This window comes from Natator depressus, chromosome 14 (assembly GCF_965152275.1).
Source record: "Natator depressus isolate rNatDep1 chromosome 14, rNatDep2.hap1, whole genome shotgun sequence".
Classification (NCBI taxonomy): domain Eukaryota; kingdom Metazoa; phylum Chordata; order Testudines; family Cheloniidae; genus Natator; species Natator depressus.
The window spans coordinates 45,618,272-45,637,995 of record NC_134247.1 but is presented as its reverse complement, the minus strand read 5'-3'; the positions used below and the strand labels follow the sequence as shown (position 1 = coordinate 45,637,995).

The following is a 19,724-nucleotide window of genomic DNA, read 5'->3' as shown; positions in this document are numbered from 1 at the left end:
GGCTGGAAGGGATCTCGAGAGGTCATTGAGTCCAGCCCCCTGCGCTGAGGCAGGACCCAGTAAACCTAGACCAGCCCTGACAGGTGTTTGTCCAGCCCGGTCTTAAAATCTCCAGTGAGGGGGATTCCACAACCTCCCTTGGAGCCTGGTCCAGGGCTTAACTTCCCTTGTAACTGGAAAGTTTTTCCTAATATCGAACCTAAATCTCCCTTGTTACAGAAGAAGCCCATTACATCTTGTCCTGCCTTCAGTGCATATGGAGAGCAATTGATCACTGTCCTCTGTACAGCAGCTCTTAATAGATTTGAAGACTATTTGGTCCCCCCTTCAGTTTTTTTCCCCTTACTTTGCCTAGCTGGGAATTTGGATTGTTATTGGCGGGAATAACTTTTCTTGTCGGTTTTGCTGCGCGCGGACGGCGAAAATGACGTTTTCCGACATTTGACCGATACAAATTGACTCCCTCCGCACTGGGATGGCTCCCTCCATCTCTGCTGTCAAAACTTTGCCACTATGAGAAAATATTTTTAAGAGGCAGTTGGAGTGGGGGGGCACTGGGGCCCGACTTTCCCGCATGAGAGCCCCCGCCACTGGACGACAGGGTCATTCTCCTGCTTGCTCTCCTTCTGATCCTTTCACTCCTTAATCCAGAGTGGCATAACTTCCTCAGGAGAGATGGAGGGAGCTGTGCAGACTACCCCGTGGCCCATGGTTCGGGCACTCCCTTGAGAGGTGGCGGAGTCCAGTTCAAAACCCGTCACGCAGAGCGGGGAATCGAACCTGGGTCTCCCAGCTGAGTGCTGAAATGCCCAGGCTAAAAGCTACGTGGGAGAATCTCCGCCCCCAGCCGGCGGAGGCCCCCAAGAGGAGGTTTGCAGCTGAGAAGGCCGAGCGGCGCTAGACGCCTCCCTACAGCCCCGACTTTGTCACCTTTCTCGGGAAGAGGGGCGGGGCTTAGGCCACACCCCTCCGGTTGGCATCTTCCATTGGCTAGTTTAGGCTGCTTCCCACCTAGCCTATGTTCCGTTGTGAATCTGGCCCTTAGACGCTACGTGCCTCAGTTTCCCCATCTATACAATGGGGATAAGAGCATTGCCTGCCATACAGGAGTTTGGGGAGGATAAATCCATGAGTCTGTGAAATGAACAAGAACTACTGATGAGAAGGGCTGTCTAAGAGCTAGGTATTCTAATTACATACCTGGCCTGTTATCAACACCAATCAGCAACCAACAGTATCAGTAATTAGACATGATACTTTATTATTACAATCTGCATATTTATCTGTGGTCAACAATGAATAGGATCAGTTTTATTATACACTATACTATATAATTATAATTATATTTATTTTTATTACTATATAATTATAATTATAATTATTGTTATTAATGATTTATTCTAATGGGAAATCAGCTCTTAGATTAAGTATTATAACTAGCTATTCTTATTAGCAAGAACATATTTGATTGGTTTTTGCCGATTAGCATTTAGTACATTGATACTGTTAATCAGCTAGTGGTCGATAATTACTAAATATAACGTTGTTGTTATAACTGTAATTAGCAAATAGTCATTATCTGTCACTATTTGCTCTTTGAAGCGTTTGTTCGTGGCAGGCGAAATTCGGACCCTATTGAATCCGGAGTGAATCCGGAGTGACCTGACGGCCGTCAGTGCAGTCAGAGCCGGATTCTGATCTCAGTCACCTCAGAGTGAATCCGGCGTGACCCCATTGGGCTGGGCGTGGGGTGGTATCTAAGCAGGGTGGGGGAGATATCCGGTGGGAATGGCTTAGACCGATTTTGGAACGGGACAGAAATTGGTACGTTTGGATGGAGTTGCTGGTAGCTGATCTGACTTCGATCCCTTATTTATTTTCTTTCTTTCTTTCTTCCTCCCTCCACCTGCCTCCTGTCTGAACCCCAGTACCCCAACTTGAATTGGGGGCGGGGGCTAGAGTTTGGCTGCTCCCATGCAGCGATTGGCTGGCTAGCATGCCACCTGCCGGGCCGAGGTGTATTACACTGGGAAAGGGACTTGGGGGGCTTTGGGGGGTGCTGGCGTGTGTTGGAGGCAGAGCTCGAGAGGTGTGCGCGGAGGGTGACCCGAAAGCAAGTGTGGAAAATCGGGACGCGGGGTGTGGGCGAGAATAGGTGCTTATATAAGACAAATCCCCAAATACTGGGACGATCCCGATACAGTGTTGTCGGGACGGCCGGTCACCCTCCGTGGGTGTGCGTCTGGCCTGGTCTCTGCCCTTTCGGGCTGGTTGGGAATTTTTTGACAAAATGTCCCGTCCCCCCCCGAAAAATGTCAATTCATTCAAGCTGATCCCGCCTGACTGGAAAACGTGTGGAATTTTGTTCCCGAAACTTTCCAAAACTCCCGTGCTGGTATTTTCGGAATGAAAAGGGTTGGGGTTCCCCCCCGGCTGAGAAAAGACTTGTTGGTTTTAAAACTGAACTCGGCAGAAACTGAAGAGAGGCTGGACTGGAAACAAAACGTTTGGATTCTTTCCACTCCCCCACCTAACATTTTCCTTTGTTGTTTCCCCAATTTTTTTTTGAAATTTAGACTTTCTGTCCCGATTTGGGACGGGACAAATCGGTCAGAATCTCGGGGCGGGAAACCAGGATAAGAAAAATCCCTTTTGTGTGTGTGTCTGCGCGGCCCCTCGGAGCAGCCGGCCTGTCTGTCCCGGTCGATCCAGGAGCGTCTGGTTGAAGGTTAAGGAGGTACCGGAGGCTGCGGTTGCAGGAAGTGTCCAGGGAGGGTGGGGGTGGCGCGTGTGGACCGACCAGGTACACAGTCCAGCTCAGGCTGAAAACGCTTGTCTCGGCTTCTCTCCCCCCCACCCCGCCCCCCCGCCAACCAGCCAGGCCATTGTGCCGGCTCTGAATAGAGCTGGGGAAGCGTGGGCAGCATGGCAATGAGCTGGGGGGAGGGGGAGACGTAACACGCTGCTCAGGGCACCGCAGGGCGTACTCAGACCCACTGTCACACCCGACCAGAGCATTGCAACCGCACAGACACTCCCACGCACATCCAGCCCCCCCGCCGCTCTAACCACTGGGCCCCACTCCCTTCCCAGTGCCATGGGTAGAACCCAGGAGTCCTGGCTCCCAGCCCCCCCCCGGCTCTAACCCACCAGACCCCACTCGCCTCCCTGAGCTGGGAGAGAACCCAGGAGTCCTGGCTCCCAGCCCCCACCGTTCTAACCACTCGACCCCACTCCTCTCCCCGAGCCGGGGAGAGAACCCAGGAGTCCTGGCAAGAAATCGCTGAAGTTAGGCAAGTCACCTGTGGGCCCCTTAACCCTCCCCTGCTGTCTGCTGTGTCACCATGGCTGAGAGCCCAAAATACCCAGCTGCCTCTGACATTCAGCCGGGCAGCCAGCGGAAAATGCTTTATGTTGTAACTGGTTTTGCTCGGGAGCCACCGGAGCCAGTTGCCCGCCCTGGGCCCAGATCAGACCCGGCGCCCCTGGGGACAGGCCCCGGGCCCCATTCCCTGCCCCCCCCGAGCCAGCCGGTCCCTGCCCTGGGGCCGGATGGGAGCTGGCGCCCCCTAGAGGGGACAGGCCCCGTGTCCCGTTCCCTGCCCCCCCGTGGCAGAGGGGTGTGTGTGTGTGTAGGGGGGGGTCTCATCGGGTGCCCTTGGCAACTGGAAGGTCCCTGACTTGCTCCGGCAGCATCTGAGGCTGGTGACCCGGCGACCTCCTCGGGCCGCTGGGCTCCGGGAGAAAAGGAAACGCATTGAACGGAGGCCGGGGCGAGGAATGCCAGCGATGCGCCGGGAATGCGAGGCAGCCGTGAGCAAAGCCCCAGCCCGCACAGCGCCCCGCGGGAGAGCCACACTGCCCTGGGGTGCCCCTCGCTGCCGCCCCGCAGCCCCCCGCTAGCCCCGCCCCGCCGGAGCCCCTCGCTCCCGCCCCGCAGCCCCCCGCCAGCCCAGCCCTGCCCCCCACAGCACCGCCGGAGCCCCTCGCTCCCGCCCCGCAGCCCCCCGCCAGCCCCGCCCCGCCGGCGCCCCTTGCTCCCGCCCCGCAGCCCCCCGCCAGCCCCGCCCCGCCCCGCCGGCGCCCCTTGCTCCTGACCCGCAGCCCCCCGCCAGCCCAGCCCTGCCCCCCACAACACCGCCAGTGCCCCTCGCTCCCGACCCGCAGCCCCCCACCAGCCCCGCCCCGCCGGAGCCCCTCGCTCCCGCCCCGCAGCCCCCCACCAGCCCCGCCCCGCCGGCACCCCTCGCTGCCGCCCCGCAGCCCCCCGCCAGCCCCGCCCCGCCGGCGCCCCTCGCTGCCGCCCCGCAGCCCCCCGCCAGCCCCGCCCCGCTGGCGCCCCTCGCTCCTGACCCGCAGCCCCCCGCCAGCCCAGCCCTGCCCCCCACAACACCGCCGGTGCCCCTCGCTCCCGACCCGCAGCCCCCCACCAGCCCAGCCCCGCCGGTGCCCCTCGCTCCCAACCCGCAGCCCCCCACCAGCCCAGCCCCGCCGGCACCCCTCGCTGCCGCCCCGCAGCCCCCCGCCAGCCCCGCCCCGCCGGCACCCCTCGCTGCCGCCCCGCAGCCCCCCGCCAGCCCAGCCCTGCCCCCCACAGCACCGCCGGAGCCCCTCGCTCCCGCCCCGCAGCCCCCCGCCAGCCCCGCCCCGCCGGCGCCCCTTGCTCCCGCCCCGCAGCCCCCCGCCAGCCCCGCCCCGCCGGCGCCCCTTGCTCCCGACCCGCAGCCCCCCGCCAGCCCAGCCCTGCCCCCCACAACACCGCCAGTGCCCCTCGCTCCCGACCCGCAGCCCCCCACCAGCCCAGCCCCGCCGGAGCCCCTCGCTCCCGCCCCGCAGCCCCCCACCAGCCCCGCCCCGCCGGCACCCCTCGCTGCCGCCCCGCAGCCCCCCGCCAGCCCCGCCCCGCCGGCGCCCCTCGCTGCCGCCCCGCAGCCCCCCGCCAGCCCCGCCCCGCTGGCGCCCCTCGCTCCTGACCCGCAGCCCCCCGCCAGCCCAGCCCTGCCCCCCACAACACCGCCGGTGCCCCTCGCTCCCGACCCGCAGCCCCCCACCAGCCCAGCCCCGCCGGTGCCCCTCGCTCCCAACCCGCAGCCCCCCACCAGCCCAGCCCCGCCGGCACCCCTCGCTGCCGCCCCGCAGCCCCCCGCCAGCCCCGCCCCGCCGGCGCCCCTCGCTGCCGCCCCGCAGCCCCCCGCCAGCCCAGCCCCGCCGGCGCCCCTCGCTCCTGACCCGCAGCCCCCCGCCAGCCCTGCCCTGCCCCCCACAGGACCGCCGGTGCCCCTCACTCCTGACCCGCAGCCCCCCGCTAGCCCAGCCCCGCCGGAGCCCCTCGCTCCCGGCCCGCAGCCCCCTTTGGCCTTTGCAGGTAGCTATGCCGCAATCCAGCGCCAGTCCAATGTCCAGGAATCTCCCCACCCGCTTCTGGGGGGGGAGCCCCTCCCCTCCCCTCCCGTCCCTGCGTGGGACCCAGCCTGGCTTTGAGCAGCTTCAGCAGCCCGCTCCGGGGATCAGCCCCATTCGTGGGTACAAAGGGACCCACCCGCCGTGCCCTGATTCCTCCCCTCCCCTGTCCAACTTGGCACCAACCCCCCCTGCCCCCAGCCTGTCAGCTGCTGTTTACCAGGGCAAGAGACCGGCAGCTGCTGGGAGTGACATTCCAGCCATGCTGTTATCGGAGCAGCTGGCCTGCGGGTGCCCCACACCCACACAGCCTCCCCTCTGCAGCCGGGGGGCTCCTGCTGCTGGGAAGGGGGTTCGTTTGGGGCGCTGGGCTGCAGGGAGTGGGGCAGGGGCCAGTAGGGGGCGCTGGGCTGCAGGGAATGGGGGCAGTGGGGCAGCAGGGGGGCTCTGAGCGGGGCAGGGGGGGTGCTGGTGGGGGTCCCATTTATTTCCCCAAGGTCCTGACTCCTTAAGAGAGCCTGGCGTGAACCCCGGTGTCCTGGTCAAATCCTAGTGGGGGATCCCATTCACCCATGGGAACTTCCCAGTGGTGTCAAGCGGAGTTGGGAGTCACTTCCTGTCCTAAACAACTCTGTGGGGGTGTGTGTGTGTAGGGGGTTGTGTAGCGGGGGGTGTCCGTGTGTGTTTGTGTGGGGGGGCAGGGCTGTCCATGCACACGTGTGTTTGGGGGGGCAGGGCTGTCCATGCGTGTGTTTGTGGGGGGGCAGGGCTGTCCATGTGTTTGCTCATGGGGGGGCAGGGCTGTCCGTGCCTGTGTTCGTGGGGGGGCAGGGCTGTCCGTGCACACATGTGTTGGGGGGGCAGGGCTGTCCGTGCGTGTGTTCGTGGGGGGGCAGGGCTGTCCGTGCACACACGTGTTGGGGGGGCAGGGCTGTCCATGCGTGTGTTTGTGGGGGGGCAGGGCTGTCCGTGCACACACGTGTTGGGGGGGCAGGGCTGTCCATGCGTGTGTTTGTGGGGGGGCAGGGCTGTCCATGTGTTTGCTCATGGGGGGGCAGGGATGTCCGTGCACACATGTGTTTGGGGGGGCAGGGCTGTCCGTGCGTGTGTTCGTGGGGGGGCAGGGCTGTCCGTGCACACACGTGTTGGGGGGACAGGGCTGTCCATGCGTGTGTTTGTGGGGGGGCAGGGCTGTCCGTGCACACACGTGTTTGGGGGGGCAGGGCTGTCCATGTGTTTGTTCATGGGGGGGCAGGGCTGTCCATGCACTCACGTGTTTGGGGGGGCAGGGCTGTCCGTGCCTGTGTTCGTGGGGGCGCAGGGCTGTCCGTGCACACACGTGTTGTGGGGGCAGGGCTGTCCGTGCGTATGTTTGGGGGGGGCAGGGCTGTCTGTGCCCACATGTGTGTGTACTCTGCCGCTGTTCACTCCTCCGCCCGCCGTTGCAGCTCTGACAATCACAGGAAGCCGCGGTGCCCTGGCTCCACGGCGTGTGTTACTCAGCCCTGGGGGACTCCCAGCGCGGGGACCTGCAGGAAACCTTCCTGGCTGGGGAGGGGCAGGATTTCCCATTCCTCAGCTTCCCCATCCCTCTGCCGTACCCCAGAGCTGGCTGCATGTCCCCAGCGGGCAAACTGTGTCCATGCGGCATCTCTGCGTGGCTGGTACCCAGCTGCCCCGACCCAGAGGTGGCTGCATCTTAGTGCTGGGCAAACCTTCCCTTTGCAGAGAGCTGTTCTGGGTAGCTGTTCCCCAGTCGCCCCACCCCAGAACAGCTGCATCTCAGCGCCGGGTGAGCCATCCTGGAGCAGCACCGCTGTGCGGCGGGTAACCCAGCTGCTCCTCCCCAGAGGTGGCTGCATCTTGGTGTGGGGGTGAGCGGTCCCTGCTGAACTGACCCTGCTCTCTCCTTTCTGCAGGCATGAAGACCCTGTTGCCGGCCTAACCTGGCCTGAGGGGCTGAGACCGGGCGGAGCACGATGAAACCCATAATCCTTTGCAGCTTCCTCTTGGCGTCTGTCCGGGCATCGGAACTGGAGGGGCACTTTGATCTAGGTATCTCTAGGCGAAACCAAGTGTCCGTGGGGGGTGGTGTGTGTGTTTGGGGGGTGGGAAGAATGGGGCGGAGGAGGGGATGGGGTGCGAGGGGAGCGGGGGATGGGGTGCAGGGAGTGCGAGGGATGCCGGAGAGGGGGTGCTGGGTACGGGGGATGGGCTGGGAAACGGGTGCTGGAATAGGAGGCGGGTGTGTGCGGGGGGGGAAACGGGATGGGGGGGTTGGGGTGGTGGATGGGGGTGAGCAGGGGAGGGGGTGCGGGGGATGAGTTAGGGAGCGGGGACAGCAGGGGGGATGGGGTGGGGGTGAGCAGGGGAGGGGGTGCTGGGTGTGGAGGAGTGGGAGGAGCAGGGGATGGGTGAAAGGGGAGCAGATCATATTCCCCCCCCCCCAGCAGGGGGCACCCCCCCACACATGCAAACCTTGTTCGCCGTCGGACTTTGCGTGCATTGAAACATGCGTGTTCGCACCCGCAGGAACACGCTCCGTACACGCTAAGGCACAGAACGGATCTGATTCCCGCCCGCAGGGGAGAGTCTCTCACACTCACACACACAGAGTGAGAAATGCCCCGCAGCTCCTCAGCCCCCCTGGGGGCCCCCCCAATTCCTCACCCCGGGCACGGGCGGGAGGGGAATCCCTGACACTCCCCCCCCCCCCCCCAGCCTGGCCTGGACTCGGGTCCCTCCACACCTGCCCCTCCAGCTGGGCCCCGGGCGAGGAGAGAAGTTCTGGGGTGTCGGGTGCTCCTGGATGGGAGCGGGGGCGGGGCGTGGGCTGCGCTGGTCCCCGCGGCAGGGGCAGGCGGGCGAGGGGCTACGGGCTGCATGAGCCGGGAGGGGAGGGGAGGGGAAAGGTGAGTGGGGAAGGGAAGGGAGGGGAAGGAGGGGAGGGGAACGGTGAGTGGGGAAGGGAAGGGGGGGAGGGGAACGGTGAGTGGGGAAGGGAGGGGAAAGGTGCGTGGGGAGGGGTGAGTGGGGAAGAGAGGGGAGGGGAAAGGTGAGTGGAGAGGGGAGGGGAGGGGTGAGTGGGGAAGCAGGAAAGCAGCAGGACAGGGCCATGGCCAAGTGGCTTGGCTCATGTGTGGGGCTGGGGTGCCCCCTGGTGGCCAGATTGGGGCTCTCCCCTTTCTCCTCCCCCTACTTGCTGCTAGAAGACCCATCACCCCCCCCCAAGCCCCCTCCCCCCAACCCAGGGATCCCAGCTGGGCCACGTTACCCCCCACGGTCTGTCTGCCTCAGGCTATGGGGGAATGGATTGGGCTGGGGGGGATAGGTAAGGGGACTGGAGGATGGGGTGGGAGGAGGGCTATAGGGGTCATGTGGACGTGATGAATAGGATATGAGGGGGAATGTAGAGGAGATATAGGGGCATGTATAGGGGGTTGGTGGGGTGTATAGGGGCTGGAAGCGCTATATGGGCCAGGTAGGGTGAACAGAGGGCAGACAAGCTATGGATGAGCTTATAGGGCCCGGGTGGGCTATAGGGGATGTATAGGCCCAGGTGGGCTATTAGGATGTATGGCTGGGGGGAGTCTAGGGAGTATATAGGGCCTGGGTGGGTTATAGGGGGTGTATTGGGGCCAGGTGAGCTATAGGTGAGTTTATAGGGCCTTAGTGGACTATCAGGGTGTATAGGGCCTGGGTGGGCTATCAGGGATGTGTAGTGGCTGGGTGGGCTATAGAGGGTGTATAGGAACCACTCCCCATTCGCTCTCTCTCTGCAGCCAAGTGTCGCTATGCGCTGGGCATGCAGGATCGAACCATCCCCGACGAGGATCTATCTGCCTCGAGTGCCTGGTCTGACTCCACGGCCGCCAAGCACAGCCGGTGAGTGTCTCTCCCCCCCACCCCACTACGAGACGTCTCAGCCCTCCAGGGAGACCCTACAAGAACAAACCAGCCCCAGATCTCCTGAGACCCTCCAAGAACAAACCAGCCCCAGCTCTTACCCTCCAATAACAAACCAGCCCCAGATCTCCTGAGAGACCCTACAAGAACAAACCAGCCCCAGATCTCCTGAGAGACCCTCCAATAACAAACCAGGCCCAGCTCTTACCCTCCAAGAACAAACCAGCCCCAGATCTCCTGAGAGACCCTCCAAGAACAAACCAGCCCCAGATCTCCTGAGAGACCCTCCAAGAACAAACCAGCCCCAGATCTCCTGAGAGACCCTCCAAGAACAAACCAGCCCCAGATCTCCTGAGAGACCCTCCAAGAACAAACCAGCCCCAGCTCTTACCCTCCAATAACAAACCAGCCCCAGGTCTCCTGAGAGACCCTCCAATAACAAACCAGCCCCAGGTCTCCTGAGAGACCCTCCAATAACAAGCCAGCCCCAGATCTCCTGAGAGACCCTCCAATAACAAACCAGCCCCAGATCTCCTGAGAGACCCTACAATAGCAAAGCAACCCTGGTGCGTATCAAAGATGCTATGATAACAAATGGGCCTATGTAGGACTGTGGGGCAACCCTACAATAACAACCCGGCCCCAAATCTTATGAGAGACCCAATGGTAACCAACTGGCCCGCGCAGCCCCAGCATTTCCGAGAGACCCTACAATAACCCCGGGGCTAACCCCTCCTGTGTGGGTCATGTCCCCCCCCTTCCCCCGGGCGCAGGCTGGACACGAGCGACGGGGACGGGGCGTGGTGCCCGGCGGGGCCCGTTTATCCCAACGACGCCGAGTTCCTGGAGGTCGACCTGCGGCGTCTGCACTTCCTGACCCTGGTGGGCACCCAGGGCCGCCACGCCGGGGGCCACGGCAAGGAGTTTGCCCGGGGCTACCGCCTCCGCTACAGCCGTGACCGGCACCACTGGCTCGCCTGGCGGGACCGCTGGGGCAGCGAGGTAGGGGGAGGACGTGGGGAGGGCTGAAGGGGACAGACTGCTGGGGCAGCAGGGTGTGCGGGGAGGGGCATGTGGAGGGGCAATGGGGCTGCGGGGGTGGGTGTGGTGAGGGGACAGCGGCAGGAGGGGTGGCAATGGAGGGAGGGGGGCAGTGAGTTGGGGAAGGTAGGTTCATGCCCAGGCTCCGTCATGCTGGACTTTCCCCTTCTCTCGCCACCCCCTGTGACATCATAACTGTCGTCCTGTGATGTCACGGCTCCCTGTGACATCATTGTCTGTGACCTCATGACCCTCTGTGAGGTCTCCTCAATGCGACTTTGACATCATGACTTGTCTGGAACACCAAAACCCCTTGTATGTGACATCATGACCGCTTGTGACATCACAGTCATCTCTGTGATGTCATCGCCCCTTCAGACATAGTCATTGTCCGCCTGCCTGTGACATCCTCCTACCATGTGACTCTGAGGACACCAGTCGCGGTGGGGGTCACAATGTTACAGGGATCATCTGGCTCCTGCAAGAGGGTGATGACATTACTCTAGGCTGTGATGTCACAATCCGACAACGATGACATCAAATGGGGGGGGTGGAGGGTGGCAACACCATGGTGTCGTGTGATGTTGCGCTGTGATGTGATAGGGCCCAGGGCTGTGATGTCTGGCCGTGGGGGAGGTCCCAATGGGGTGGGTGGGGCTGGCGCGAGGAGCGGGGCTCTGGCTCCGGGAGTGATTAACCCCTCCCGGCCCAGGTGATCTCTGGGAACGAGAACACCAACGAGGTGGTTCTGAAGGACCTGGGGCCGCCCATCATCGCCCGCTACGTGCGCTTCTACCCCCGCGCCGACCGCGTCATGAGCGTCTGCCTGCGCGTGGAGCTGTACGGCTGCATCTGGCGCGGTGAGGTTCCCTGCCCCCCACCCGCTACTTCGCTCTACCTTCCCGCCCCCTCGGCCCCACATCGTGTGGGTCAAGGTGGCTGATGCACATCCCCCTGTGTCTCCCGCTGCAGACGGGCTGCAGTCCTACACCGCCCCCCTGGGCCAGACCATGGTCCTCCAGTCGGAGCCTGTCTACCTCAACGACTCCACCTATGACGGCTACAGTGTCAGCAAGTGAGTTTATACTGCCCCCCATACCCGTCCCCCACCCCCACCCCCAATGACCCGCCCCTCCACACCCTACTCCACTCTCTGCTGGCCCTCCCACCCTTGTCCCCTGGCCCCCATCCCCACTGACTCCCATGTCCCACCCTGGTGAACCCCCACCCAAACCCCTAAACAAACACTCCGCCGGCCCCTGACCCCCTGCCTCATCCCCTAAACAATCCCCTTCCCCCTCAGCTAGATCTGAGAATGGGTGAGTAAATGGATAGGCAGGCCAGAGAATGAGTGGATGGATGTATCTGACAAGGTAGAACTGAAGATGGTTCGACGGATGAATGGAAAGATAGATCTGATGGATGGATGGATAGACCTGAAAATGAATGGACCTGGTGGGCGGATGGATTGACCAGAAGTTGGAAGGATCTGGTGGGCGGATGGATTGACCAGAAGGTGGAAGGATCTGGTGGGTGGATGGATAGATCAGATGGATCTGGTGGGTGGATGGATAGACCAGAAGATGGGTGGATCTGGTGGGTGGATGGATAGACTGGAAGATGGGTGGATCTGGTGGGTGGGTGGATCTGGTGGGTGGATGGATAGATCAGATGGATCTGGTGGGTGGATGGATAGACTGGAAGATGGGTGGATCTGGTGGGTGGGTGGATCTGGTGGGTGGATGGATAGATCAGATGGATCTGGTGGGTGGATGGATAGACCGGAAGATGGGTGGATCTGGTAGGTGGATGGTTGGATGGATCTGGTGACTAGATGGGTGGATGGATCTGGTGGGTGGGTGGATGGATAGATTGGAAGATGGGTGTATTGACCTCTCCTGTAGGTCCCCCTTCCTGTTCCCCAGTGTACCAGCCTGATACATTGGTCTCCCCCATCTCACTCCCTCAGTGCCAGAACCCAGGAGTCCCAGCCAGTCCCCCTCCTATGGGTCTGGAGGGACCCCTGGGGGCCATCCCCCTCCCAGTGCAGCACCTGACTCAGGGCTGGTGGGGAGCTGGCATTACCCCTGTCCATGGTGCTATGTCTCCTCCTGGCAGACTGCAGTTTGGGGGGCTGGGGCAGCTGACGGATGGCGTGGTGGGGCTGGACGACTTCACCCAGACTAAGGAGCTGCGGGTCTGGCCGGGTTACGACTACGTGGGCTGGAGAAATGACTCCTTCCCCAAAGGCTACATGGAGATGGAGTTCGAGTTCGACAGCCTGCGGGCCTTCACTTACATGAAGGTACCGGGACACGGGGCCTTTCCCCTCTAGGTGGCACTGGTTGCGATCTGGCCCCAGGGTGAGAGATTGTCTGTCTCAGGGGGGCAGGGAATAGGACATGGGGCCTGTCCCCTCTAGTTAGCGCTGGCTCCGCTCTGGCCCCAGGGCGGGGGATTGTCTTGCTCAGGTGGGTGGGGAATGGGATATGGGGCCTTTTGCCTCTATGGGGCTCCAGCTCCCGTCCGGCCCCAGGACAGGGACTGGCTGGCTCAAGGGAATGGGGAATGGGACACGGGGCCTGTCCCCTCTAGGGGGCGCCGGCTCCCATCCGGCCCCAGGGTGGAAGAACTGGCTGGCTCAAGGTTGCAGGAATGGGGGAATTTGCCCTCTATGGGGCGCTGGTGTCCTCTCCGTGGCTGACCCTCCTTCTTCCCCCAGGTCCACTGCAATAACATGCACACGCGGGGGGTGAGCATATTCCGGCAGGTGGATTGCAGGTTCAAACGCAGCCTCCCCACGGCCTGGGAGCCTGAACTCGTCTCCCACATGCTGGCTGTGGACGTCAAGGACCCCAGTGCCCGGTCAGTCACTGTGCCCCTGGAGGGGCATCTTGGGCGTTTCCTGCAATGCCATTTCCACTTCTCCAGCACTTGGATGCTCTTCAGTGAGATCGCCTTCCTCTCAGGTGAGTTGGGTTCGTTCGTTAGCTCATCCATTAATCAATTAGTTTGTTAGCTCATTTGTTCATTCAGGGTCTTTGGCAAATTTTTTTGTAGGTTCGCTCATTGTTTATTTCATTAAATCTTTCATTAATTAGTCAGTCTTTCCTTTGTGAGTTTTTCTGTGTTTTCCTTCATTAGTTGGTTAGTTCGCTGGTTGGCTGGCTGATGGTTAGTTGACCTGTGGCCTGGTTGATTGGGTGTCTGGTGAATTTTGCTGGTTGGTCGGCTAGTTCATTGGTTAGCTGTTTGGTAAGCTTTTTGATTGGCTCGTTGGTTGGTTAGTTTAGTTCATTTGTTGGGTTCATTGGCTGGTCAGTTCCTTAATGAGTTGGTTGTTTGGCTTGTGCTTTGATTGGTTGGTTATGCCATTGTTTAATGTGTTGGTTACTTTGGTTCATTTGTGGTGGGCTGGATGGTTGGTGGGTTGGTTGGTTGGTTGATCATGTTGATTGGTGCATTGCTTTTTTGGTTCATTAGCTCTTTATTTTGTTCTTTCGTTGATAGTTCTCTCACTCATTAATTAGTTGGTTCTTGCTGATGGTTAACTCACTGGTTCTTCTTTTACCCCCTCTCGTTCTTCAATTAGTGTGTTCCTGAGTTCATTCTTTCATTTGTCATCCGTTCATTGGCTCCCTCTCTTTCCCCAGATGTGGTGGACAATGTGTCCATTTCTGGAACAAGCCACTGGCCCCCGATGGCTGGCCCCCGGCCCTCGGGCAGGGGTGCTGCAGCCCCCCCTGTTCTGGAAGACCCTGGCTCCACACTTCACAGAGACACCGGGGTCACGTCCAACCTCACACTCCAGGGTAAGCCACTCGGCAAGGGGTGGGACAGTGCACGCGGTTACTGTGGCCTTCTTCCCTGGGATCCACCCACTGAGAGGCTGGTCCCAAATCTTCTCCTTGTCTCTCTCCATTTCAGACCTCGAGGTCCAAGGAGAGTCCAAATCTGGCCAGCCAATCGCCAAGGATGATAACAGCAATACCTCCATTCTGATTGGCTGCCTGGTGGCCATCATCCTGCTGCTATTGGTCGTCATCTTCCTCATCCTTTGGAGGCAGTACTGGAAAAAGATCCTGGGGAAAGTAAGTGAGATGGGGCCGGGGGCAGGTTGGGGTTGAGGGGCCCTGGCAGAGCTGGATAGGGGTGTGAGTGTGTGTTATATTTGCCATTCGGTGGCATTACAGAGCATATACCTATATATTCCTTAACACGCTTGCTGCTCCTACATTTCATGGGGCAGACATGAATCAGGACACCTGGGTTCTGGCCAAGCTCTGGGGGTTGGGATTGGGATCTAATGGGTTACAGCAGCAGGGGCTGGGAGCCAGGACTCCTGGGTTCATTCCTTACCCTGGGTGCGGGGGGAGTGGGGTGTTGTGGTCAGTGCCAAGGGCTGGTGTGATCTCTCTGCTGCCCCCCTCAGGCCCAGCGGCGAATCTCCGATGATGACCTGACCGTGCACTTGTCGGTCCCGGGCGACACCATCGTCATCAACAACACGATGGGCTCCCAACGCCACTCGAATCGCTACGAGCGCATCCACTCGGGGGAGACCGAGTATCAGGAGCCCAGCCGTGCCCGCATGAAATTGCCCGAGCTTCCCCATGGTGCCGAGAACTCTGGTGAGGGGCAGGGAATCGGAGGGACCCACCAGCCATGCCATGGGGAGAGAGGATCCATCCAAGCACGGAGAGCCAAGGCCAAGGGGACAGGATGGTGGATGGAAGGGGTGGGAGAAAGAGGTGGATGGGTTGACAGGCAGATAGACAGATGGATGGACAGGCAAATGGATGGATGGCGAGATGGACAGGTGGGTGGGTGGACGGACGGACGGACGGACAGGCGGATGGCTGTATGGATTGATGGGTGGATGGACAGGTGCACAGACAGGAAAATGTGCAGATGGATGGCCATATGAGTGGATGGATGGATAGACTGACAGGAGGATGAAGGGATGGATATATGGCTGGACAAATAGACAGATAGATGGCTGGATGGTGGACCGGCGGATGAAGGGACTGATGGATGGACAAATAGGTGGATGCATGGATGATGACCACATGGATGGATGGGCTGACAGGTGGATGAAGGGATGGATGGATAAATAGGTGGATGGATGGATGATGGACAGGTGGATGAAGGGACAGATGTCTGGATGATGGACAGATGGATGAAGGGATGGCGAGATGGATGGATAAATGGATGGATGGACAGATGGAGGGATGAAGTGATAGATAGCAGGATGATTGGCTGACGGATCGAGGGAGAAATGGAGAAGTGGGCAGGAAAGGGAGGGAGGGAAAGGCAGAGACCAAGAAGTGGTGAGATGCAGGGATTTCAGGGGGTGGAGGAGGAAGAAAGAGCAGGAACGAGAGAGAGGGTCATGGAGAGTGTGAATGGGGAAGGGCCAGATGGAGGAAAGGAGGCCCGTGGCAGAGAGCAGAAGGGCTGCAGGAAGGGGGACAGAGAAAGCCAGGAAGGAAAGATGGATGGAGGGAAAATCCATGGTGGGCAGAGAGATGGAAGGGGGAGGCAGCTTCCTCCCATGCCCCCTTCTCTGGTGCTGTCCCTCCCTCCTCAGCTGCAGATTTGGGACCCCCTCCCCCATCCTGCTGTGTTTACCCCTCCTCTCACATCTCATCCTGTGTGTCCTCCCCCATCCATGGCCACAGAGAGTGACTGACGCCCGGCTCTGGGAGGGGAGTGGGGTCTAGCGCTTAGAGCCATGGGGCTGGGAGCCAGGACTCCTGGGTTCTATTGCCCCAAAGAAGGGGCCTGGCTTTATTACCCTCATGTGTCAGGAATGTCCGTCTCCCTTCTATTGTCTCGGGAAAGATGGGGTCTAAAGGGGAGGAGCATAATGCAGCCCCACCCCCTTCCCCATGCCCCACCCCTCTCGTGTGCGTCTGTCAGTCCGTTCTCATCCATCCACTTGTCTCTCCCTCCCATCCCCGCCCCACATCCCCTTCTCCCGACAGCTCTGCTGCTCAACAACCCGGCCTATCGGCTCTTCCTGGCCACATACGCCCAGCCAATGGGAGGGCTCGCTCGCCCGCCAGCCGACGGGGCTAAGCCAATCAACACAGATGGTAAGGAGGGCGCCACGTGGCGGCCCGACCTGGGAGCGCAGCAGCTAGTGGGCTGCATTCCTCTGTCCCCCTCTAGGGGGCGCTCTCTGCTTCCCACCTGTCTGACCTTCCACCCTGTCTGCATGCATAACCCAGGTTGGCATTGACCCGTGGCCCTCTACTCCCATGAACCTCTCTGCTTTGGCTTATGGGACCGGGAGGGCTCGGGGCTTTGATAAGAGATAACATTGTACCTTTAGCTCTGCAGGATTCCTCATCCTGGTGCCAGGATGCAGCTGGCTCTGGGGTGGGGCACATTCACACATAACGACGCTGCAGAAGGATCCCTCACCTGATATGCAACTGCTTCCGGGCTGGGGCAGCTGTTCATACATGGATCCCTTGTCTGGCATTGAGTTGCAGCCACCTCTGGAGTGGAGTGGCTGTTTATACAGAGATCCCTCACCTGGCACTGACATGCAGCTGCTTCTGGGGTGGGGCGGCTGTTTATACAGGGATCCCGCATCTGTCACTGAGAAACAGCCAGCTCTTGGATGGGGCAGCTGTTTATACAGGGATCCCAGCACCGAGATGCAGCCAGCTCTGGGGTGGAGCATATCAGGGTCTCCCCGCTGACAGGAACATCCCCGCTAACCCCCAGTCTCTTTGCCCCCCGCAGCCTGCAGCGGCGACTACATGGAACCAGACCCTGCCGGGGGCCAGGCCGCGGCGCAGAACAATGTCCCCCACTACGCCGAGGCCGACATTATCAACCTGCAGGGGGTGACGGGCGGGAACACCTACGCCGTGCCCGCTGTGGCCGTGGACGCGCTGGCCGGCAAGGACATGGCCCTGGGGGAGTTCCCCCGGGGGCGTCTCCTCTTCAAGGAGAAGCTAGGGGAGGGGCAGTTTGGAGAGGTGGGTCCCTTGTGTTCGTTCGCCCCTTTGGTCTTTCACTAATTTAGTCGTTCACTTGTTCATTTATGCATTTGTCGGTTCCTTTGTTCTTTTTGTCGCTGGTGCAGTCGTTGCTCCTTTCAGTCTTCCCTTCATTCATTCATTCATTCATTCGTGGTTTTATTCAGTTGGTAGTGATTTCCTTTTTATCATAACTTCATTCATGAGTTTGTACTTCCTTTGCCGTCTTCACTCATTTGTTTCTTCTTTCCTTCAGTCAGTAGTTTTTTCTTGGTTCTTTTGTTTCTTTCATTCGTGCGTGTGTTCGTCTGTGCATTCGTTTATGCGTTATTTGATCCATTTGTTCTTTCATTCGTTTTCCTCCATTCTTTCATTCGTTCCCTTGGTTCAGCCTTTCGTGTTATTTCATAATTCGTTCTTTTATTCTCTTCCCTTCTTTGTTCTTCTTTCTCTCTATCCATCTGTCCGTTCTCCCTCCAACCAGCCTTGACTCTTACTTTCTCACCTTCTCTATCTCTATTCCCAGCCCCCCTTTGTTTCTGTCTGTCTTTCTTTGTACACCTGTTTTACCCTCCACACCCTCCTCCTCTTTCCCCATCCCTGCTCTGAGGAAGCAGGGGGGGACTATTTTATAGGCGGAAGGATCTGGGAGGCCGCGCTGAGTCCCGGGGAGGGTGTATTAGTGGGTGGGTTATGTGGCTGACCCTGCCAGGTGCTGATTGGCTGCTGCTCTCTGCCCGCCCTCAGGTGCATCTCTGTGAGGTGGAAAGTCCCCAGGATCTGCCCATTCTGGAATTCCCATTCAACGTGCGCAAGGGGCGCCCTCTGCTGGTGGCTGTGAAAATCTTGCGCTCTGATGCTACCAAGAATGCCAGGTGAGTGCACGAGAGTTGTGGGGTGGGGGGGGGGAGAGAGGTGGGGGATGATGCTTGTGCAAATATGGAGCATCTCCTTGCACACGGGGGGAGTGATCGTGGAAACACAGGATCTCCTGCTGCAAATGGAGAGTTCCTTGTGAGACCTCAGGCCATCCCTTGTGAGTGCAAGAGGAGGGACACGTGTGCAAACATGGCACGTCCTGATGCACAAGGAAAGATGCTTCTGTGACCTCAAACCATCTATTGTGAGTGCACGAGGAAGGGGGGGCAATCGTGCAAACACGGAATGTCCCATTGCATGGGGTGGATGCTTCTTACACCTCAGACCATCCACTGTGAGTGCACAAGAAGGGAATGCGCGTGCAAGCTCGGAACATCCTGTTGTACTGGGGGAGACAGGTGTGTCACCAGAGACCTTCCTTTGGGCAAGGCAGATGGTTGTTTCACCATGGCTCGTCCATCATGACTGCATGAGAAGGTAGCTTGTGGCCCCTCGGACTGTCCCATTGTGAGCATGCGACAGGGATGCAAGTGCAACATCAGAATGTTGCACGAGGGGGATGCTTGTGCAGCCGTGGATTATTCCCTCGTGAGTGCACCATGGGGTGCTGATGAGACCTTTCCCCCCACCCCAAGGAACGACTTCCTGAAGGAGGTGAAGATCATGTCACGGCTGAAGGACCCCAACATCGTGCGGCTGCTGGGCGTGTGTGTGCGGGACGACCCCCTGTGCATGATCACCGAGTACATGGAGAACGGGGACCTCAACCAGTTCCTCAGCAGCCACGAGCTGGAGGACAAGCTGGGGGGCAGCACCAGCGATGCTCCCACCATCAGGTACCCCCGGTACTATCCCCAGGGCAGGCCAAGGAGGCCTAGCCCAGCCAACCCTGCACCCTGGTGTGGGGCTCAGGGCATGGGATCCAGGGGTCCCAGTGGATGCTGGGAATATCTGATGTTCCCTCCCTTTCTCTACCTCAGTGCATGCTGGGAATATCTCTGACGACATCCCTTCCCACTGCTCTTCTGCTCAGCTGCCCCAGTGCATGCTGGGAATATCTCTGACCTCTCCTCCTCTTCTGTTCAGCTACCCCACGCTGGTCCACGTGGCGGCTCAGATTGCCTCGGGGATGAAGTTTCTGGCCTCTCTCAATTTCGTGCACCGGGATCTGGCCACGCGTAATTGCCTGGTGGGGGAGGGCTTCACCATCAAGATCGCTGACTTTGGCATGAGCCGCAACCTCTACTCGGGGGATTACTACCGCATCCAGGGGCGCGCCGTGCTGCCCATCCGCTGGATGGCCTGGGAGTGCATCCTCATGGTGAGACCCCCCCCCGGAGGCGGGGTCTTGTGGAGAGGGGGTGGGGCCTGGGGAAAGGGGTGGGGCTAGTGGAGGGAGGACTATGCCCGCATCCTGGGGCGCAGTGTGCAGCCCGTTTGCTGGATGGCTTGAGAGTGCATCCTCCTGGGGGGGGGGGCTGTTGGGGAGAGAGGGCGGGGTCT

The 19,724-nt window shown here is 60.2% G+C and overlaps 1 protein-coding gene across 5 annotated transcripts in view; it reads left to right on the top strand.

Moving 5' to 3' along the window:
- Positions 1–19,724, top strand: part of DDR1 (discoidin domain receptor tyrosine kinase 1) — a 28,970-nt gene that overhangs the window by 5,743 nt on the left and 3,503 nt on the right. For 2 of the 5 annotated variants that reach the window (XM_074972223.1, XM_074972224.1), the window contains exons 2-17: positions 2,577–2,737; positions 7,320–7,455; positions 9,183–9,285; positions 10,080–10,308; positions 11,060–11,207; positions 11,320–11,422; positions 12,466–12,652; positions 13,070–13,316; positions 14,001–14,159; positions 14,275–14,438; positions 14,780–14,978; positions 16,335–16,445; positions 17,104–17,342; positions 18,090–18,217; positions 18,857–19,057; positions 19,308–19,542. In XM_074972223.1, coding sequence (XP_074828324.1) covers positions 7,380–7,455; positions 9,183–9,285; positions 10,080–10,308; positions 11,060–11,207; positions 11,320–11,422; positions 12,466–12,652; positions 13,070–13,316; positions 14,001–14,159; positions 14,275–14,438; positions 14,780–14,978; positions 16,335–16,445; positions 17,104–17,342; positions 18,090–18,217; positions 18,857–19,057; positions 19,308–19,542 — 2,529 coding nt within the window. In that variant the 5' untranslated portion in view covers positions 2,577–2,737; positions 7,320–7,379. The remainder of the gene's footprint in view (positions 1–2,576; positions 2,738–7,319; positions 7,456–9,182; positions 9,286–10,079; positions 10,309–11,059; positions 11,208–11,319; positions 11,423–12,465; positions 12,653–13,069; positions 13,317–14,000; positions 14,160–14,274; positions 14,439–14,779; positions 14,979–16,334; positions 16,446–17,103; positions 17,343–18,089; positions 18,218–18,856; positions 19,058–19,307; positions 19,543–19,724) is intronic. The other 3 variants (XM_074972222.1, XM_074972225.1, XM_074972226.1) reach the window with 2 other exon arrangements.